Source organism: Oxyura jamaicensis, chromosome 1 (assembly GCF_011077185.1).
Source record: "Oxyura jamaicensis isolate SHBP4307 breed ruddy duck chromosome 1, BPBGC_Ojam_1.0, whole genome shotgun sequence".
Taxonomy (NCBI): Eukaryota; Metazoa; Chordata; class Aves; order Anseriformes; family Anatidae; genus Oxyura; species Oxyura jamaicensis.
In genome coordinates this window covers 80,826,492-80,843,570 of record NC_048893.1, presented here as the reverse complement: position 1 = coordinate 80,843,570, position 17,079 = coordinate 80,826,492, and the positions used below count along the sequence as shown (strand labels likewise).

The following is a 17,079-nucleotide window of genomic DNA, read 5'->3' as shown; positions in this document are numbered from 1 at the left end:
GGCGGGGCCGCTGGCGGCGCGGCGCCGGGCGGCGGCCACAAAATGGCGGCGGCCGGCGGGACACGCGGGGAGGCGGCTGAGGGGGCCGAGGAGGCCTCGCCGGCGGCCAAGCGGGCTCGGGGGCAGCGGCGGCTGCTGGTGGTGCTGGAGGGGGCGAGCCTGGAGACCGTGAAGGTGAGGGCGGGCGCCGTGCCTCGTCCCGCTGTGCTGGCGGTGCCCGGTGCGTGCGTCTGTGCTTTGCCTCCCCGCAGGTGGGGAAGACGTTCGAGCTCCTCAACTGCGACAAGCACAAGGCGATGCTGCTGCGGAGCGGCCGGGACCCCGGGGAGGTGCGGCCCGACATCACCCACCAGGTACCGAGGGGGGCCTCGTCCTGCGGTGTGCCCGCCTGGGCTGTGCGCAGCGAGGTGTCTGGGGAAGCGGCCCCTGGGGCCTGGGGGGTCAGCCTGCGGACTTGCATGAGGGGTGGATTTGGCCTTACTGTGCTTACCTTTAATAACTTCTGTAACTTGGTGCGTGGAATTATGTTTTTACAGCAGTAATTTGTATAGCTAGATAGTATCTTCCCTGCCTCAGCATTGCTCACTTCTACATTCACGGATTCTAAACCTAAACTTTTCCAAGATGCCTTTCTTGCACTTCCTCTGATTCAACTACTGCCCATTTATTTATTTATTTTTTTTCCAGAGTCTCCTGATGCTCATGGATAGCCCCCTGAATCGGGCTGGTCTTCTGCAGGTTTACATCCATACCCAGAAGAATGTCTTAATTGAGGTCAATCCTCAGACCAGGATCCCAAGAACTTTTGATCGGTTTTGTGGCCTTATGGGTAGGTGATTCCAAGCTTTCTGTCAGCCACAAAATAATCCAGGAAGGCGGTTAGGAATGGAAACAACTCTTCGTGAAGAGTCAAAAAATTGCAACAATATAGAAAATGGAAAAATGAGAGAAGAAAACAAAACATCTCTTTTGTGAGTTTCTAGATGCATATTTCAAATATATGTTCTTTAGCGTAGTGGGGAGTTACCTGCATGAGACTGTTATGGGCAAAACAACTCCCTCATCAGTGTTTTTTGGATCTTATAGAAATAAAACTTGGATCAGACTACTTTAGTAGACATGGGGAACTGCTTCTCTAGCTGTCATCACTAGGTAGAGTATAGGATTTATAGGATTCTTCCAGCCAGAGAACACGTTGCTTAACTAACATTCTTCTCTTGTCAGTTCAGTTGCTGCATAAGCTCAGTGTCCGAGCAGCTGATGGGCCTCAAAAGCTGTTGAAGGTAAACACTCTGGGACTGCTTATGGGTAATGGTGCAACGTTCCTTCTTTGCAGCTAGTAACGTATTTGCTGTAGTGTAAGTGCATTGCTTATACAGTGCACTTAAATAGGCGACAGGGTCTCTCACCCTTACACTCATGACCCATTCTGTCTTTTAATCATCTAGGTGATTAAAAATCCAATCAGTGACCATCTCCCTGTGGGCTGTATGAAGATAGGTACCTCTTTTGCAGTTCCAAATGTGACAGACCTGCGTGAACTGGTTCCTACAGCGGAGCCAGTAACTATTGTTGTGGGAGCTTTTGCCCATGGTTCGGTACGTGCATGTATTCTTTACTTGGGGTTGGAGAAATCTTTGTTAGAATAGACTTCAGTGTTTATCCTACTCTATCTTCTGTCTGGGCATTTTTCCCTCCCCTAGCCCCTTTTCTGAGGCAGGCCAGGCAAGAAATTGTCCAACTCATTTAACGCTTGTGGTTTTGTTACCCCTGGAGAGAGGGGGAATAGTGAGGGCAAGCAGTTGTCCTGCTGTGCTTTCTTGTGGCCATGTCAAGTCTTGGGTGAAGCACAGGCATGTAGGAGCAATGGTGTGCCTCTCTGAGCAATGGGAGTAGATGGGACTAAGTGATAAGATGTGGTTTGATACACAGATAAATACGTACTCTCCTATTTTCTCCCAGGTCAAGGTTGACTATACAGAAAAGATGATTTCTATCAGCAACTATCCTCTCTCTGCTGCCTTGACATGTGCTAAAATTACTACTGCCTTTGAGGAAGTCTGGGGAGTGGTATGAGCTCCTGCCTCTACTGCTGTCATGGTGGACTACTATACAGTGACTCCAGATTTTGGAGAGGGTTTTTTACTTCTGTGTGGGCCTGGTGCAACTTTGGACTCCTGGAAGGGAAAAGGTTTCACTTTTGTCCTTGTGGCTTCTGGGACAATGTGACTTTAAATCAACTGCCCTAGCAACCCTTTTTCCTATTAAAGGTAACTTTTGATAAGAGTGTTTGTGTACTGTACTTCATGTTTCAGAAATAGGCTGGATTTGCTTACAGCAGGGGCCCAGCCCCAATTCCTCATGGAACCGCAGCTCTCGCTCTGCAGCGTGACGGTTTTAAACTCCCCCACTGATGTACCCAAGAGGAAAGGAGCTGAAGCGGATTTGAAAAAAAAGAACAGGAGCAACTTTTTATCTTGGATGACAAACGTAGAAAAGTCAGAAGGTGGCTCCATTCCAACATAGTGCCTGCGTTGAGTGTCTTACAATCATCTGGTATCAGCAGGGAGACGAGAGTGTCCATTGGAGGGCGGCAGAGAGATAAGGCAACATACAGAAGTTGGAGGCTCTGGAACGAGACCGACTCCATTCCCCTCCTTTTGGGTCTCTGACCCTGTGCTTTCTCTTTCCCCCTCCTCGCGTTGAAAAAAGTTATACTTCAACACAGCAAACTTGGCAGGTGATGCTTTGCTTCTGGAGTGTGAAATTAACTCCTACAAATGCACAGGTGGTACAATCTGGAAAAGAAAGAGCTGTTAGACTTGTTTCATTTGTTCCTACATTCCCCTTTCACCTTGGGCTGTAACACTGCTGCACCACTTCACCTCTTAGTCTAAGGGTGGGATTCCTACCACATGTCCCTACACATAGAATAGCCTTACCTTTTGGCTGTTACTCTGCTTTTTTTAGCTTTTCTTTTCGTGGCACAATTAACTTGCGAATATAAGGCAACACCAATAATAAGGTGAAGAACAACACATGGCCAAGGAAATAAATAGACTTGTACACCTGTAAAGAGAGGCATGGTTAAGAATCAGCAAGCAGAGTTGAACGAAGAATAAGAAAGGCAAGGAAAACAAGTTGGTTGTGTGGATTGTCTGTTTATGGCTCGTAAATACCTTCATCCATTTGTCCCACGTGAAAAGGCAGAATGGCACCAGAGAGTAACCCATAAACATCCAGTGGTTAGCCTGTTGTAGCACGTAGAAAAGAGGCTGCAAGGCAGTGATGGAGGCCAAAGTGCTTAAGAGAGGGCTGTCCCGAATGAGGTTGATGACCTAATTTGAAAAAGAAAGCTTTTTCTCAGTTGGATGTCCTATGGGTATATGCATGCTCTGCAGCCAAAGCATCTATCTAGCTGTGTTAAATTAATCTTAGTGAACAGTCAGTCTAAAAAGGTAATTAAGTGGTAACCTGCTTGAAGCTTTAATCAGAAAAGAGGCTGGATATCAAGAACGGGTTCTTCACTGAGAGGGTGGTTGGGCACTGGAACAGACTCCCCAGGGAAGTGGTTGTGGTACTGAGCCTGACGGAGTTCAAGAAGCGTTTGCACAACGCTCTCAGACACATGGTCTGATTTTATTGAGTGGTCCTTTGGGGACCCAGGGGTTGGACTCAATGATCCTTGTGGGTCCCTTCCAACTCAGATAATCTATGAAAAGGATTTAAATACAGAATATTGTTCTCTCACTAGTGGGAGATTGAGTGGATGTATTTGGCTTGTGTGCTTGTCTTCCAGCCTTTCCAGCTGCCGAGCACTGCGGTTGCCCTCCTCTACTCATGTGCCAAGTTCTCCACTTTTACCATAGAAGCTGACAGGAAACTTATGACTAGCCCATACAGAAGCCATCAACCTAGTGAACCCTTGAGAACAGAACAGTACCGTGTGTGAACACCAATTTCAAAGTGAGCAGATAATAAAGCTTTCAGTGTAGTAGACTCAAGGGAAAAGGCTAATGCAGACGACCCCATTCTGGTAGGTCAGACAAAGCGCACCTGTCTCTCAACGATGACTATAAGCAACTCCATTTGGAAGCACACCAGGTAGCCAGAGTGCAGTCCATGCCAAATGGCCAGGAAGAACAGGGCCAGTGCCTGTGACAGCAGTTTGTTCCCCAGGAACTTCAGACGCTTGAAGATGTAGCTAGAGCAGAGAAGAAACAAACTGAGAGTGCTTCTAGTTTATTGTCTGCCCTTCCCTCACCACGTCAGAGATGCAAGGCCCAGGGGCACATAGGCCTTTGCATATATCCCTGTGGTCTCACTGTAGTTCCATTCTAAACTCTGCCCTCCGGCTTCTACCATCTTCAACTTTGTGCCTATGTTAAGGAACTGCCCTTTTAGCTTGGATCAAAACAATCTATCCAACGCAGTAGCCTGTTCCAAACAGGACAGCAGCCAGTAGCAAAACATCAAAGGCATAGTGTAAGAACTGAAAAATAGCATCTAGTACTCCCTTCTCAGCCTAGGATCTTGGTTCTCTTGACACAGATGTTATTGACATTTCAGAAGCAGAAGTTTCTCCTGCTCACCGGGCCACCCAAGCGTTGGTGTTGATGTTGAAAGAAGCAATGGTCCCTGTGAACAAAGGTGTTGTCTCATACAGCCAGACCTTCATGTTGGCACAGGCATCCCACATGGGCTTTCCGTTCTGGTCCTTGCCATTGTACCCCAGGCCCACAAGGATGCAGACACCCTCCTACAGAAAAAGACACAGAAGAAAGATGAGGAAAAAATATTTATTTATTTTTGGGTGAGGGGTAGTTCTGACTCTGTGCTTAGTGGAGAGTGCCACTGCAGATGGAGAAAATGGATTAAAAGCCTGATGCCTGCTGTAAGCTGCTAACTTACAGCAACTACACTGATGCGAGCAACTTGATCTAGTGAAAGATGTCCCTGTGCATTGCAGGGGCTTTGGAACTAAATGATATTTAAAGGTCCCTTCCAACCAAAATCATTCTGTGATCTGCACTGATCTCTAGATATTTGGATTATTTCAATTTATTGCTAAGACCAAGACTGTACTATGTAGGCTTCAAAGACGCTACATCTGTTCATTTGTCTTATTTCTGGAAAGACTTGACTCACCGTAACAAGCCAGCAGGTTACGTATTTGTAGAGTATAATTTTTCCCCAGATCAATATATAGCCGCAACGGAACCAGAAAGGCTTCTCCTGCAGGGATAAGAGTGAAACAAAATAAGTGAGTTTATTGGCTATAATGAGACAGGGTAGATGAGATCTCAACACTGTTTTTCATTTTAACCTGATCTATATGTTGAGACTACGATAATGGCTGGACTGCCAGGCTACTGAATTTTGTGGATTCATATATGATTTTATTTTCTTTGATAGTATTTGGCTGCACTGAAATAAATACTTTGGGAATACTCCGGGATTAGCATAATCATTGCTGGCATTGATACACTCATTTATTCATACCGACAGAAAAAACACAGATAATCTGCAGGCAGGAACTGCTTGTTAGTTTTCAAAGAACCTCAAAGATTTTGGTAAGTTTCTAATTCAAGTAAGTCAATCTGCAGAATGTGCTGCTGCAAAATAACACTGTTGAGAAAAACAAATCTAGTTGTTCTTTTAAATCTGATCTGTGCTCAAGGATAGCTCGCATTACAAAGTCTACAAGATAAACCTTCAATTTTTAAAATGCCTTGCAAGTTACTCTGCCAGAGCTCTTTGCATGCAATTGTTAAACAGATGGTTATTTAAAAGTGACAAAATATGTATGTTACGATTCCAAAAACAACTGTAACATCTGAGATGAATTTTCTATTTGTAAAAGTTTCTATTTGGTTCAGTTCAGCATAACACATTCCTGTTCTGCATCAAATCGAATTCACAGGACAGGCAACAAAGCCAACTCAGTTGTGGGAAGGCATTTCACTAGCTGCTGGCTTATCTCCTTTCTAAACTGAAGCAAACCTAAAAAATAAATTCCTTCCTCTACTTTTGTAGATCGAGTTCCCTCCAAAGAAGTAGAATCTTCCACACGCCAGAACTGTCAAATATATACATACCATGTAAGCATCTGAGATGAGGTATTCATCAGAGATGTACGGGCTTGACAAAGTATAGGTCACTAGAAAGAAGAGACCCAAACTGAGGCGCTTGAGAGCAGGTACAAAACTGAGAAAGAAAAATATGAAGGTCAAAGAAAAGGCCTGGAAAGAGACCTTCAAACTCATAACTTGCATAACAGAAGTGGAGATGAGGAGTTTGGGGAGATAGTGATAGGGAGTCGCCATATTCCACTGCAGCAGATGCCTCCATTTGTAAGATGGGATGCTAATGTTGCCAGGTCAGGACTGAGTCTGTACTAAACATGTCAAATGGTTGTTGACATACATGCTAGAACATGCTGGAACAATGCTAGGACATCATGCAGAGCTTATGAGCAACTTTTGAATGACTGCATTCTTTCATAAATCAGTTTTGGTCACAGTACTTCAGTGTCCAGGTAAGAAGGCACTCTGCTGCAGGGAGCACATGGAGGATTCAGCGTTCTGGGATCTTAGGAAAGCAAGCGACTAAGGGGCTCTCATTACCTATTGGGTCTCTGGCCTTGAACGTCAGTCATCTCACCCCTTGCCAGTTTCTGGTAGTCTGTCATGGAAAACTGAGGTCCCACCATGAAGGCACCATAGAAATAGGAGAATCCTGAGACTTCCAACAAGGTAGGAACTCCCCGGACAGCAAATCGCCGCTGTTCAGGGGTCAGGAACTCCTGCACCAAAGGGAGTGGCATTAACATCATCCTAGGGGATCTCCTACTAGCTCTGGATGTTATGTTCTCAGCCTAAGTTCTTATTCCCCATGTATATGGCTTTGTACTTCATTGTTCTTTCCTCTCCCCACCCCTCTCTACTCTCAGCCCCCTCTAATTACCCAAAAGATCCAATAGTTGAGACCAGTTGCACACATTCCCCTAAAAGCTCAAAACAAGGAAGAGATCTATTAATGTGCATCCCCTCCAGCACAGCAGACATAGTAAAAAACACTGTATCTGACCCTTTTCCAGTCCCTTATTGAAATGGCATGTACCAAGACCTTACCGTCCTACAGTTCCCACCTCTTGATGCAAGAATTCATTGCCATTAAATACGTGAAACTTCAGCTTAGGAAATTTTCAGATGACCCTTTTTTTCCTGCAGTCATTAGTGACTGCATGGATGCTGAACATTGGGTCAGGCTCCAAACAGAAGGTGGGGAGCACAGATACTTGAAGTAGGATTGAGAAACTCTAACAAGTGTTCTGTCCTTTCCCACACCTTGTACTGTGTGACTTCTCTCACCATTTCATCTGCCCTAATAACAGGGTCCTAACAAATGGTGAAGAGCAACCATCCACAAGGATGTGATATGACTAGACAAAAGAAAGGAAGAGGGAAACTGAAGTCTACTGCTGATGCTCTGCAAGTTAAAGGAATACTACCCACGAGACAGAGCACTAGGGATCAGGGATCTAAAGCAAGAGATATGGAAGGAGGAGATGTTGGGGAATTTGGAAGGGGGCAGAATAGTATTCTGACACAATTCAGTGCTGAAACAACTTTTGTCCATCTGTAGTCACTACTCCCACTGTTCCAAATTATCTCTTTCCACTCTGGAATTCAGTGCCCTCAGATTCTCACAGATGCTCTCCCTCTCAGCTATGGCTTTTACCAAACAATGGATGCAGCTTAATAACTTATATCCTTTAAACCTGATTTTCTGACCTCTAGACCACTGGAACAGCAAAGAAGAAGGAAGGAGGAGTGAAGGAGAAGTGGTGTTTTACTCACCAGATCTTTTCCTCCATCATAGTAATCGATGGCCAGACCTGGAGGCGAGAAACAACCATTTGAAGACCTATGATGGACTGAGCGGGCAGCCCTCTTTTACCTGAGCCATGGCTTGCACAGTCCAAAAGATAGGAAGGAGGTATCAACTCACCAATCAATTTGAGAGTCAAGACACAGTGTGGCATTGTCCACTTGATGTCGTAATGCTCTGTGGCTGTGAAGTAATACCCAGCCATAAGGTATGTCTGAAAGAAACCATTGTTTGCGTTACTTAAACTAATTCCTCCAGCTGTTTTTGATCTGTTTCCACTCTTCCACCAACATTCACTACTGGGAAGCGCAAAACTGAACAGAGGGCTCTCTTCTACAAACGGATGCAGTAAGAAAGGGAATTTTACCATCTGAAAGAGGAACGTGGTGAAGACAGCAGTGATGGTGCGGCCCATAAGTCTCAGGATGAGGAACTGGATTAGAACACATAGCAGGGAATGAAAGAACTGCATCCCTGTGGAGAGAGAGAGAACGCGAGTGAGAGGGATGAGGCAGAAATGACATTTTCCCATTACAAGTCCTGCAAAAGGCAGCCAGCCCTGGGACTGGTAGCTCTCTCTTCCCAAGCTCATCTTACCAAAATTGAAGTATGCAATTGAGAGTCCTGTCAACGCATTGTAGAGATGAATGAGGTAGGTCTCCTTCTGGAAGAGGAAATAGCGCTGGAACAAGGCAAAAGGATACCCTGAGGAGAAGGGGGAAAAAGATGGAAGAGTCGTAAATTAGCGTAGACAAGCAGCAATGTTTGTAACGGTCCAGATTATAACTTCGCTGAGCATGTTATTAGGAACGTGTACTTTACAGAGATACATCATCCATACAGGTCACAGTATACGTTCCTGATACTTTATTTCCATCTCAGGGAATAAATGCCAGATGACTTACTCAGTAAGATATACAGAATACTTTAACAGGAACATTGTTATATCACAGTTTGTGTTGAAGTGTAAGAAATTCCAGGATTAGTGAATACATGAGGATGGGTAATGCTGAAATACATGAATCAGACTTCAGTGGACTACTCTGACTCATTTATAAATTCACAGTGACTATAGTAAGAAGACATAAAAAAAAAAAAGAAGGAAATTTTATAGTTTAGAACATCACACTGTCCTGCAAAATTCAACCCCTGCTCCCCCCTCAAGGAGCTGAGTAACTTTAAGCCCAGTGCTCCCCAAGTGACCTCCAGTAGTCTATTATTTTTTTCTGACTCTCCCACTTCTGTTTTGCATCTGATTTGTTAAGTACTAGGCACACAAAGCTGTAACTAAAATCCACTGGGACTATGCATGTAGCACTTTGTAAAAAAATTAGAAGCATTTCATGGTGAGCAGCAAAGTGGAAGGAGTTTTTTTTTCCTTGCATTTTCTGCACGTTAGATCCTGACCCAATTTAGGAATGCCTACGGATTATTCATCTGTGGCTCCAGAGAGAAGTAAACATTTGTGAAGCACTCTGGTAGGTTGGTGAGAAGTGCCCCACAGAATCCCATAAGTAAATTAAATTCTGTTGTTTAAGGGTTTAGGTGAGGTTCATGAAGCATGCAATAAACATTGCCGCATTAGACAATAAGTATATTATGTTTTAATACGTATTGATGCAGCAAGTGTTGTCCATCTCATGAGTATCTGAAGTCTATTCATGCAGTTAGTGTTTCTGAAGGTGTGTGTGTGTAAGGGAGCTGAGCTGGAATAGCAGAAGCAACCTTAATTCTGGCATTTCATGGCGTAGGATTGCTTTACTTTGCAAGCTTGTGTTCAACAAAACAAAATCTGTCCTACCAAAAAAATAAAAGGAGCGACCTTGCACAATACTGGCACCCACGCTGCTTATTAGCCGCGCTGAAGTCTGTAGCAGTGGACAGCTGTCTGCTACCTGAGCTAATGGAGTAATAGCAGCAGTAGGTAGTCCTGTTTTATATGCAGCAATAATAAAAGGTGATGAAATGCAGGCTTTGCTGAGCAGTGTTTGATGGATGGAAGCTTTCCAATGGGCAAGGCCCAAACTAGTCATTACTATAAGAGGAAAAGAGAAACTCTGTCATGTTATGTCAAGTATACATACTGCAGTCTGTCAGTGCTAATGGGCTGGCAGGCCGTAACTAGAGACATTTTATGGTCCTTCCCTTCTCCCCCAAATCTGCTGGGAGGGAATTACAGCGTTTGGGACTCTGGGGCTTCTTCTAGATCCTAGAGGGCAGCATGCTCTACCGAGCCCAAATGTATACCTGTTTCTTCCTGAAACTAAACTGCTTTTCCCCATTTCCTCAGCCTCTTGCCATCTCTCTTTCGGTCCTCCTTTCCTCCTTTTTTTTTTTTTTTTCCTGTTCCTTCCTCCTTTTGTGTCCTGCACCAGTTTCCACTCTGCAGACTCTTTATCGAGCTGAATGACTGTCCAGTCTCCACATTCCACAACTCTTTGCCCACAGACCCTGGCAACCTTGCTCCTGGATGCTCATTCAGTCTTCCTCTTCCCTTCTGCCAAAACAGCTCCAAATTCCCATGCCTTACCCAGAGCTTCCTTTTCCCTCTTCCCCCTCCCCCCCCCCCATTTGCCTATTTCCCCAGTTCTCAGCCTTTCTAGACTCTCTGCTCTTAGTACCTGTTTCCCTTCTCACCTCTTTCACCCCTTATTCCCATGTCCCAGGGTGACCAGCTATTTTTGTCCTGCTCCAGCCCTGACTCCCCTCCACCATGGCATTCACCCTTCAGCACTAGTCTGAGGCACGCTCCTCCACGATCCCTGAATGCCAGCTGAGGAGGAAAGAGGTAATCATCAAAGAGTTAGTCACGTAGGCTCTCTGAGATACAAGAGTAATTCAAACAACTAGAACGATTCACACGACTAAAAACAGATAAGGTACTGCCTATCAGCCTCATACTCAGAAGCATATAGGTGGAGTCTTTTTCCTCATTCAATTTTCCTGGGACAGATACTAGCTGAAGTCTGATAAATATATTAAAAACCGCCCACAGCTTTGTAAAACGGAAAGTGGTAAAAAAATTAAGAAGCATTACCCTTGCTTTAGAATGAAAGTTAAAATACTGAAGTTTACCACGGAGAAATGTTTTCCCCTTTTGAGCAAAGAGGGAGAAAAATCACATCAGAAATATAGACAAAGTACAATTTATTGCTGTTCACTGACACATACGGGTTTAAAATGTTTTCTCTCTCAAAAATCAGTGCAATCTGCTAACTACTCAATTTTAATTTGAAAAAAATGTTTTTTTGGGGGCTCCATCCATCTCTATAGACAAAATTAAACACCATAACGTACCTCCAGTTTCTAAAAGCCAGAAACGTTATCCATTTTTTCTCAACCTCAGCTAGTGTTCCTACCGTTTAATACAAGCGAACAAACAAAACAAAGCACAAACTGTCTCACTTGTCACACTTACTCCTCTTTAACTCCACATGGGAAATGGTATCATGGTTTGAGTAATGTTGCTCCAAAGAAAAATAAAAATTACGGGCCTTTGGAAACGGAGAGCGACTGATACGCATAGGGTGTAGGTTTCAAGAAAGCTCCACTCTTAAAGTTCAGTCCTGGACTACGTGGGCGCTGTTCCAGGCCAAAAGTCACAAGGTCAGCCCACATTCTTCTGATAACCAGAGCAACCTGCTGGCACTCTGGACTTTGCAGCTTTGCTGCACGCGGATCGTTTTCTCGGTTTTACAACAGCACCAGTTCCACGCTGCAGATACTAACTTTAACTCGCACGAGGCAGCGGACACTGAATGTCAATGGACGTTCCATTGTGGTCTGCGTATTTCGGAGCACTCCCAAACCAGCCATTAAATAATCAGTTATTCCCACTGACACAATGGCAGTATTCCCTCCCCACCACAGCATCCTTGAAAGAGCACGAATTAGCACAGGAAAAGCCAGAGAGCCGTTTTTGAAGTTGCTGCTGCCATGTGGAAAGCTTGCTGTCAGATGTCTCAGATTCAGGACGCCGCGCAGCTTTTCGTTTGCCCTTCAGAAACAACAGGAATAGAATCCCTGCTCCTCGCTGTCGAGAGATCCCGAGTACCAGCTCCCAGCCTGCCAAATTCATTGTTCATGGCTTTTTTCAGGCAGAGATGACTGAGGCAGGAAACCAGCTGGAATACTCCTGGAGAAAACAGAAGGTGACCTTCTGGTCCAAGGTAATTCTCCTTTTCTGTGCAACACGGGGTTGAAAAGCTGCCTGCACACAGAGATGATTTTTGCCTCCAGGTAGACTTTTTATAGCAGAGAATTAGCAATTGATGTAAATGTGACAAGTTAGCCAAGACATGCCTGTGATGATAAATTCCTCTATTCTTTCTTTCTTTCTATTAAAAAAAAAGGAACAAGAGGACAATCTATGGTTAAGAGAACCCTGGAGCAGGAATGAAACAGCTTCTTTGCCACAGGCATTTGGGAAAGTAATGGATTGCTGCGCAACATCCAGGTTATCTACAAACATAATTGAGCAAACAAAGTAAACGATCAAGAGGCTGGATTAGGCAGGAGGACTAATTACAAGCAAGAACGGCATTGTTAAGTTTGTTGTGTTGTAGAATATGTGATTAAGATGCCCAACTTTTTTTCCAGAAATGAAGCTGCCAATAAGAAAGCCAGAAACATTTTTGTCCGCTCCTTTTATTTCCCTTTCTCTCTATGGTAAGTCCTAACTCCATTTCATCTTCAAGACTTTAGAGGATACTTTTTTTTTTTTTCAATTTTTTCCCCTTTGCTGATCTGTTAACTCCACCTTAGTTAAAACTGAGCAGACCAATTGTCTCAATTTTCCTGTAAGAACGCCAAAACTAAAAGGAAGGGGACAATGGGAAAAAGGCGCGTTCAAAAGTAAGCTGTTCCTAGTATTTTGACTTCAGAGGTGTTCTCTTTTTTGCCTATAATACTGCAAAAATCACACATCTTGTTTAACAATGAGTGCGTTTTCATGAGTAGTTTAATCCAGCACTGGAGCGTACTTTTGACGTCCACTTGTGATGCTTCAGTGTGTACACAGCAGAACTACCGCTAATCACGTGAACAGGATTCCTTTAAAATGAAACTGCACTGCAAAGGCAGGGCGAGAGTATACTCCGACAGAATAAATTTCAGCACCCACGATGGGATGGTGCTGGCTTTTACACGTTGAAGCCAGCTGTTTGCTTCCCCTTCAGTAAGGTTCTTGCTTGGCTGACCAGCTGGGGACTTGATCTGGGATAAGTTACGTCAGCTACGAACGACCCACAGAAGTATCGATGAGACTAAAAATCTTCAGGATTCATAGAAGCAGGCAGAAGCAGAGGACGTCAAAAATTGGTGAGAGGTGGAAGATGAGGAGATTAGACCTGCTTGCAAGCAAAGCTGCTGATTTCTGGCGCCTGTAGAAAAATCTTGATTTCTGCAGGTCACTGCTATGTGTGTAGATTAGGAAACCTTTCCCCAGTACTGTTCTTGGCAGGTCTGGGTTGATCAGCAGGTCAGTTCTGGTTCAGGATTGCAAACAGTATGTTGGCCCCCCTCCATGTGAGGCAGCAGAATGTGCCAGGTAGCTTGCAAGATGCTGTGTGGTTGTATGGCCAGAGCAGCACCTTCAGTTCTTTGGGATCGTACTCTTTTTTACAGACTAAGTCTGAAATTTGTTTTTCATCCTGTACAGCCTAAAGAATGGACCCCATTCTAGTTTTAGTCTTTGTTTCAAATGTGTATGACGTAAAAAAGGTGCCTCTGATTTACATACAGTGCTTTGACTAAAATCCCTGTAGTTTACTCAGCAACGTGCTGTTACAATCTCCATTTGTCTGCTGAGAAAGTGTCCTGCCCTTTAGGGCTACCCAAATTTTTGTTCTCTTTTGCTCTTCCTTCCTCCTTCTCATTCTGTCCTGTCTTTATTTATTTTTATTATTTTTTTTTCCCCAATAGGTATAGATTTTTAAAAGTTTTAATTGACATCTTTTGGCTATTTCAGATCACACCTAAGTGAATACTCTTATTGTGAATCACGGGAGTCCATTCAGAATATGTTTTCAAAGACAATTCAGCTTTCTTTGGAAATGAATGTAAGAAGTTGCAAAGTCCTTTGCAGATCTGCAAAGTATTAGCTGCAGGCAATAAAAATAACTTTCTTCCTGAATCCGTGCACACACCTGAAATGGAGGAAATCAAGAAAAAGCAGAGCTTTGCCTGTTCCAACACAATTTCCAGCTTTTTGAAATGCATTTCATTTTTGCCCCCTCCTATGAAGTGGTCACCAGTGCCAGTTTCATTACCAAGAGGCTTAAAGCCGTAAGTCACAATAAAAGGGCTGTAAGCTAAGCTGCAATGAAATTGGCATTAAAAGAAAGGCTCGTGACAGGTTCAGGAACTCTTCTCACTCTCACGCTGCTCTAGGGTGGTGCTTGGCACTCTGAATATAGTAGTGTAATGCTTTACTACCTATCCATTAAGTGGCAAAGCTGGAGCCAGTCCTCTCTGCCTGACTGCCTACCTGACTTGCATGAGTACCAATCCATGGGCTAGGCTGTTTTGCATGCCCTTAAGCCTTCTGTCTGAAGTTATGTCTTCAGTTGAATGCAATTATGAGACACTGAGGCAGGGAGAAAGGAGAGGGAGATGTGCAACTCTAGACTCTTGTTTGGTAATCGTTTTGGGTACGCAGGGAAAAGAGACGCGAGGGGGCTCCCAGCTCCCCATCCCAAGACTTTTAATGCAAATTAGAAAGACTCTCTGAGACTTGATGCAACTGCGCATGGAACATTTCCAGTGATGCCCACAAATCTTGGGCTCAATCTATTGACTGCAGCGGGCATCTCTTCTTACCATTAAGATGGTAATTACTGCTGTTCGTTTCAAAGCGGTAAGAGATTTTGTTTACCCGTGGGACACCAAGCAGAAAACAGAGCCCCCTGATGTCACATTCTAGCTTACTGCTTCCAAAAGTGAGAAGACACTGAGAACACGTTCAGTGCACATGCTACAAATGCATCACTCTACAGCGTGCATCTGCCTCCACACACACTTCCCAACACCTATTCTGCATCTGTTCTCGTTGGACTAGTCCCTTGTTTGGTTCAGTTGACTAGCCCAGTAGTAACCCGTCTGCTTTTTCTGGTTTAGGTTTCTGCCAGGCAAGTAAATTGAATCAGCTCGTAATTAAAGTGCCAGAGACAGATGTGGAGAGCTGCTACATTAACTCACGCTGACCTATATGCATGTCCTATATGTGTTTCCTATTACTTTATTTAAAAAAAAATAAATAATAGATGTTTGGTTTAACTAAAGTCTGAGTTGAGTTCCGCCTGTTGTACCTACCGCCGATGTACAGGATGTTTCAGTTCGTTTACACGGTGAATTAAATCAAGCATAGGTGAGTCCGGTCTAGACCACGGTTATGAAATGAAGTGACTCTTCTTTTAAAGCGCGTGCCTTTAGTTAGCACAAACCGCTGTATTTGGACAGCTCACGCCGTGGGCGCCACAGGCTCGCGGACACTTCTCAGGCTCGGAGAAAAGCTCTCGCCGCCTTTCTGCTGGATGACCACGCCGCCAATTATCATTTTTTGGAAGCGGTTTCACGGGCATTCCCAGAAATTTACGCCGACGGCGTGCACACGCACACCTGAACGGCTGCGCTGGGAGCCGCGACGCCCCCCCCCAGCGGCCGGCAGCCCACACCCCAGCCCCGGCCCCCGCCTCGCCCGTTTCACGTGCGACTTCTGACCCCACACCGGTAAGCGCGAGGAGCGGTGCGCTTCGCTGCCCTCCCGGCCGCAGGTGGGGCACGGGGCACCACGCCAGCCCTCGCGGCCACCGAGGCGGCAGGGCTCCGCTCGCCCCGGCGGGCAGCTCCCGCCGCGATGTGCCCACGGCCCGGCCCCGACGCGGGCGCGGCTCCAACCGGCGCCGACCCCGGCCCCGTCGCCCCCCGGAGGCCCCTCCCGGCCGCCCGCCCTTACCCATGAGGATGGAGAGGATGAGGCGCAGCGCCTGCTCCGACGAGCCCAAGGCCTCCGCCAGCTGGGCCAGGCCCCAGCCCGCCGCCGCCATGTTCCCCGCCGGCCGCCCCGCCGGCCGGTTGCTCCTGGAACCCGGCAGCGGCACCAAGCCACCGCGGCCCCCGCACCGCTCCCGTGTGCCGCTCGCCGCCCATTGGCTGCGCCCCGCGCGGCCACGCCCCCGCGGCGCGCGGCGATTGGCCGGCCGGTGGCGGCGGGGCGGGGCCCCGCGCTCACTAAGGCAAAGGTTACCCCGCGGGTGGGAGGCGCCGCGGGGATGTCCCCGCCGGGCGGTGATTGGACGGCGCGGCTCCGGGGCGGGGCTCGGCCCGCGGGGGGGCGGGGCGGGAGGGGCGGAGCGCGCCTCCCCATTGGCTGCGGCGGGACAGGAGAGAGCAGGGCGGGGAGGGGGCGGGGTGAGGCGGCCGCGGGGTTACTGGCGGGCACGCTGCGCGCGGAGCGGGGCCAACGGTCCGGGGGGGGGGGGGGGCCGGGGCGGGGGCCGGGCCAGGAACAGGGCCAGGGCCAGGGGCAGGGGCAGGGCCAGGGGCAGGCCCGTTGTTTCAGGGGCAGAGCCTGTCTCCATCCCCACGACCACCAGCCCCTCAGCAGCCAGCCCGTTGGGTCCTGCTCCTCGCCAGGCCCGGCTGGGAGGGGGAGCAGCAGGCGACGTGCTCGTGTGCTTTGTAGGGCAGGCTGGGCGCCTCCTCGTATCATGTATCATGTATCGTACACAGGCCATGCACTGCAGTCCTGCCATGTCCTGTCATATGCTCCAGTCCCCTGACTGCTTCACTGGTCCTCTGCTGGGCGGTGGCCAGTTTGCTGCCAGCCCTCTTGCACTGTAGGGCCCATAATGGGCACAGCCGTCCCGATACAGCTTTATCTGTGCCATGTGGAAGGGAATAACCATTCTGCTCCACCTGTTCCACCAGGGTTTCACTTTAAAAATACATATTTTCCCCCCCTCGTGTCTTCCTTTCTTTGCACCACAGTGGCAAAGGTAGAGGCCCAGAAGAGGAAGAATAATGAAAGAGAGCAATTTTCCCCAAAGAACGGGCAGCACAGCAGAAGTTAGTGAGAGCGCGGAAACTAGCACAGATAAGGAATGCAAAGAATGAAGTAATGGTTTAACAGAAACCTCACAAAGTTCAAGAAAAAATAATGCCGTGGGCCTGAGACAAAAGACATGA

At 46.7% G+C, this 17,079-nt stretch overlaps 2 protein-coding genes across 2 annotated transcripts; one reads left to right on the top strand and one right to left on the bottom strand.

Annotated features, from left to right (window-relative positions):
- Positions 1-3: 3 nt before the first annotated feature.
- EMG1 (EMG1 N1-specific pseudouridine methyltransferase) lies at positions 4-2,286 on the top strand. Its single transcript, XM_035313768.1, has 6 exons — positions 4-174; positions 252-353; positions 688-829; positions 1,225-1,283; positions 1,449-1,598; positions 1,963-2,286. Exons 1-6 carry the CDS (start codon positions 43-45, stop codon positions 2,074-2,076), a joined length of 699 nt encoding a protein of 232 aa, XP_035169659.1. The 5' UTR covers positions 4-42; the 3' UTR covers positions 2,077-2,286.
- Positions 2,287-2,444: 158 nt separating this feature from the next.
- On the bottom strand, positions 2,445-16,472 carry LPCAT3 (lysophosphatidylcholine acyltransferase 3). Its single transcript, XM_035315504.1, has 14 exons — positions 16,357-16,472; positions 15,848-16,122; positions 8,491-8,598; positions 8,261-8,367; positions 8,014-8,107; positions 7,863-7,900; positions 6,627-6,805; positions 6,099-6,207; positions 5,149-5,235; positions 4,593-4,759; positions 4,057-4,204; positions 3,180-3,338; positions 2,943-3,069; positions 2,445-2,798 (listed from the first exon to the last, which is right to left on the bottom strand). Exons 1-13 carry the CDS (start codon positions 16,470-16,472, stop codon positions 2,953-2,955), a joined length of 1,704 nt encoding a protein of 567 aa, XP_035171395.1. The 3' UTR covers positions 2,445-2,798; positions 2,943-2,952.
- Positions 16,473-17,079: the final 607 nt, after the last annotated feature.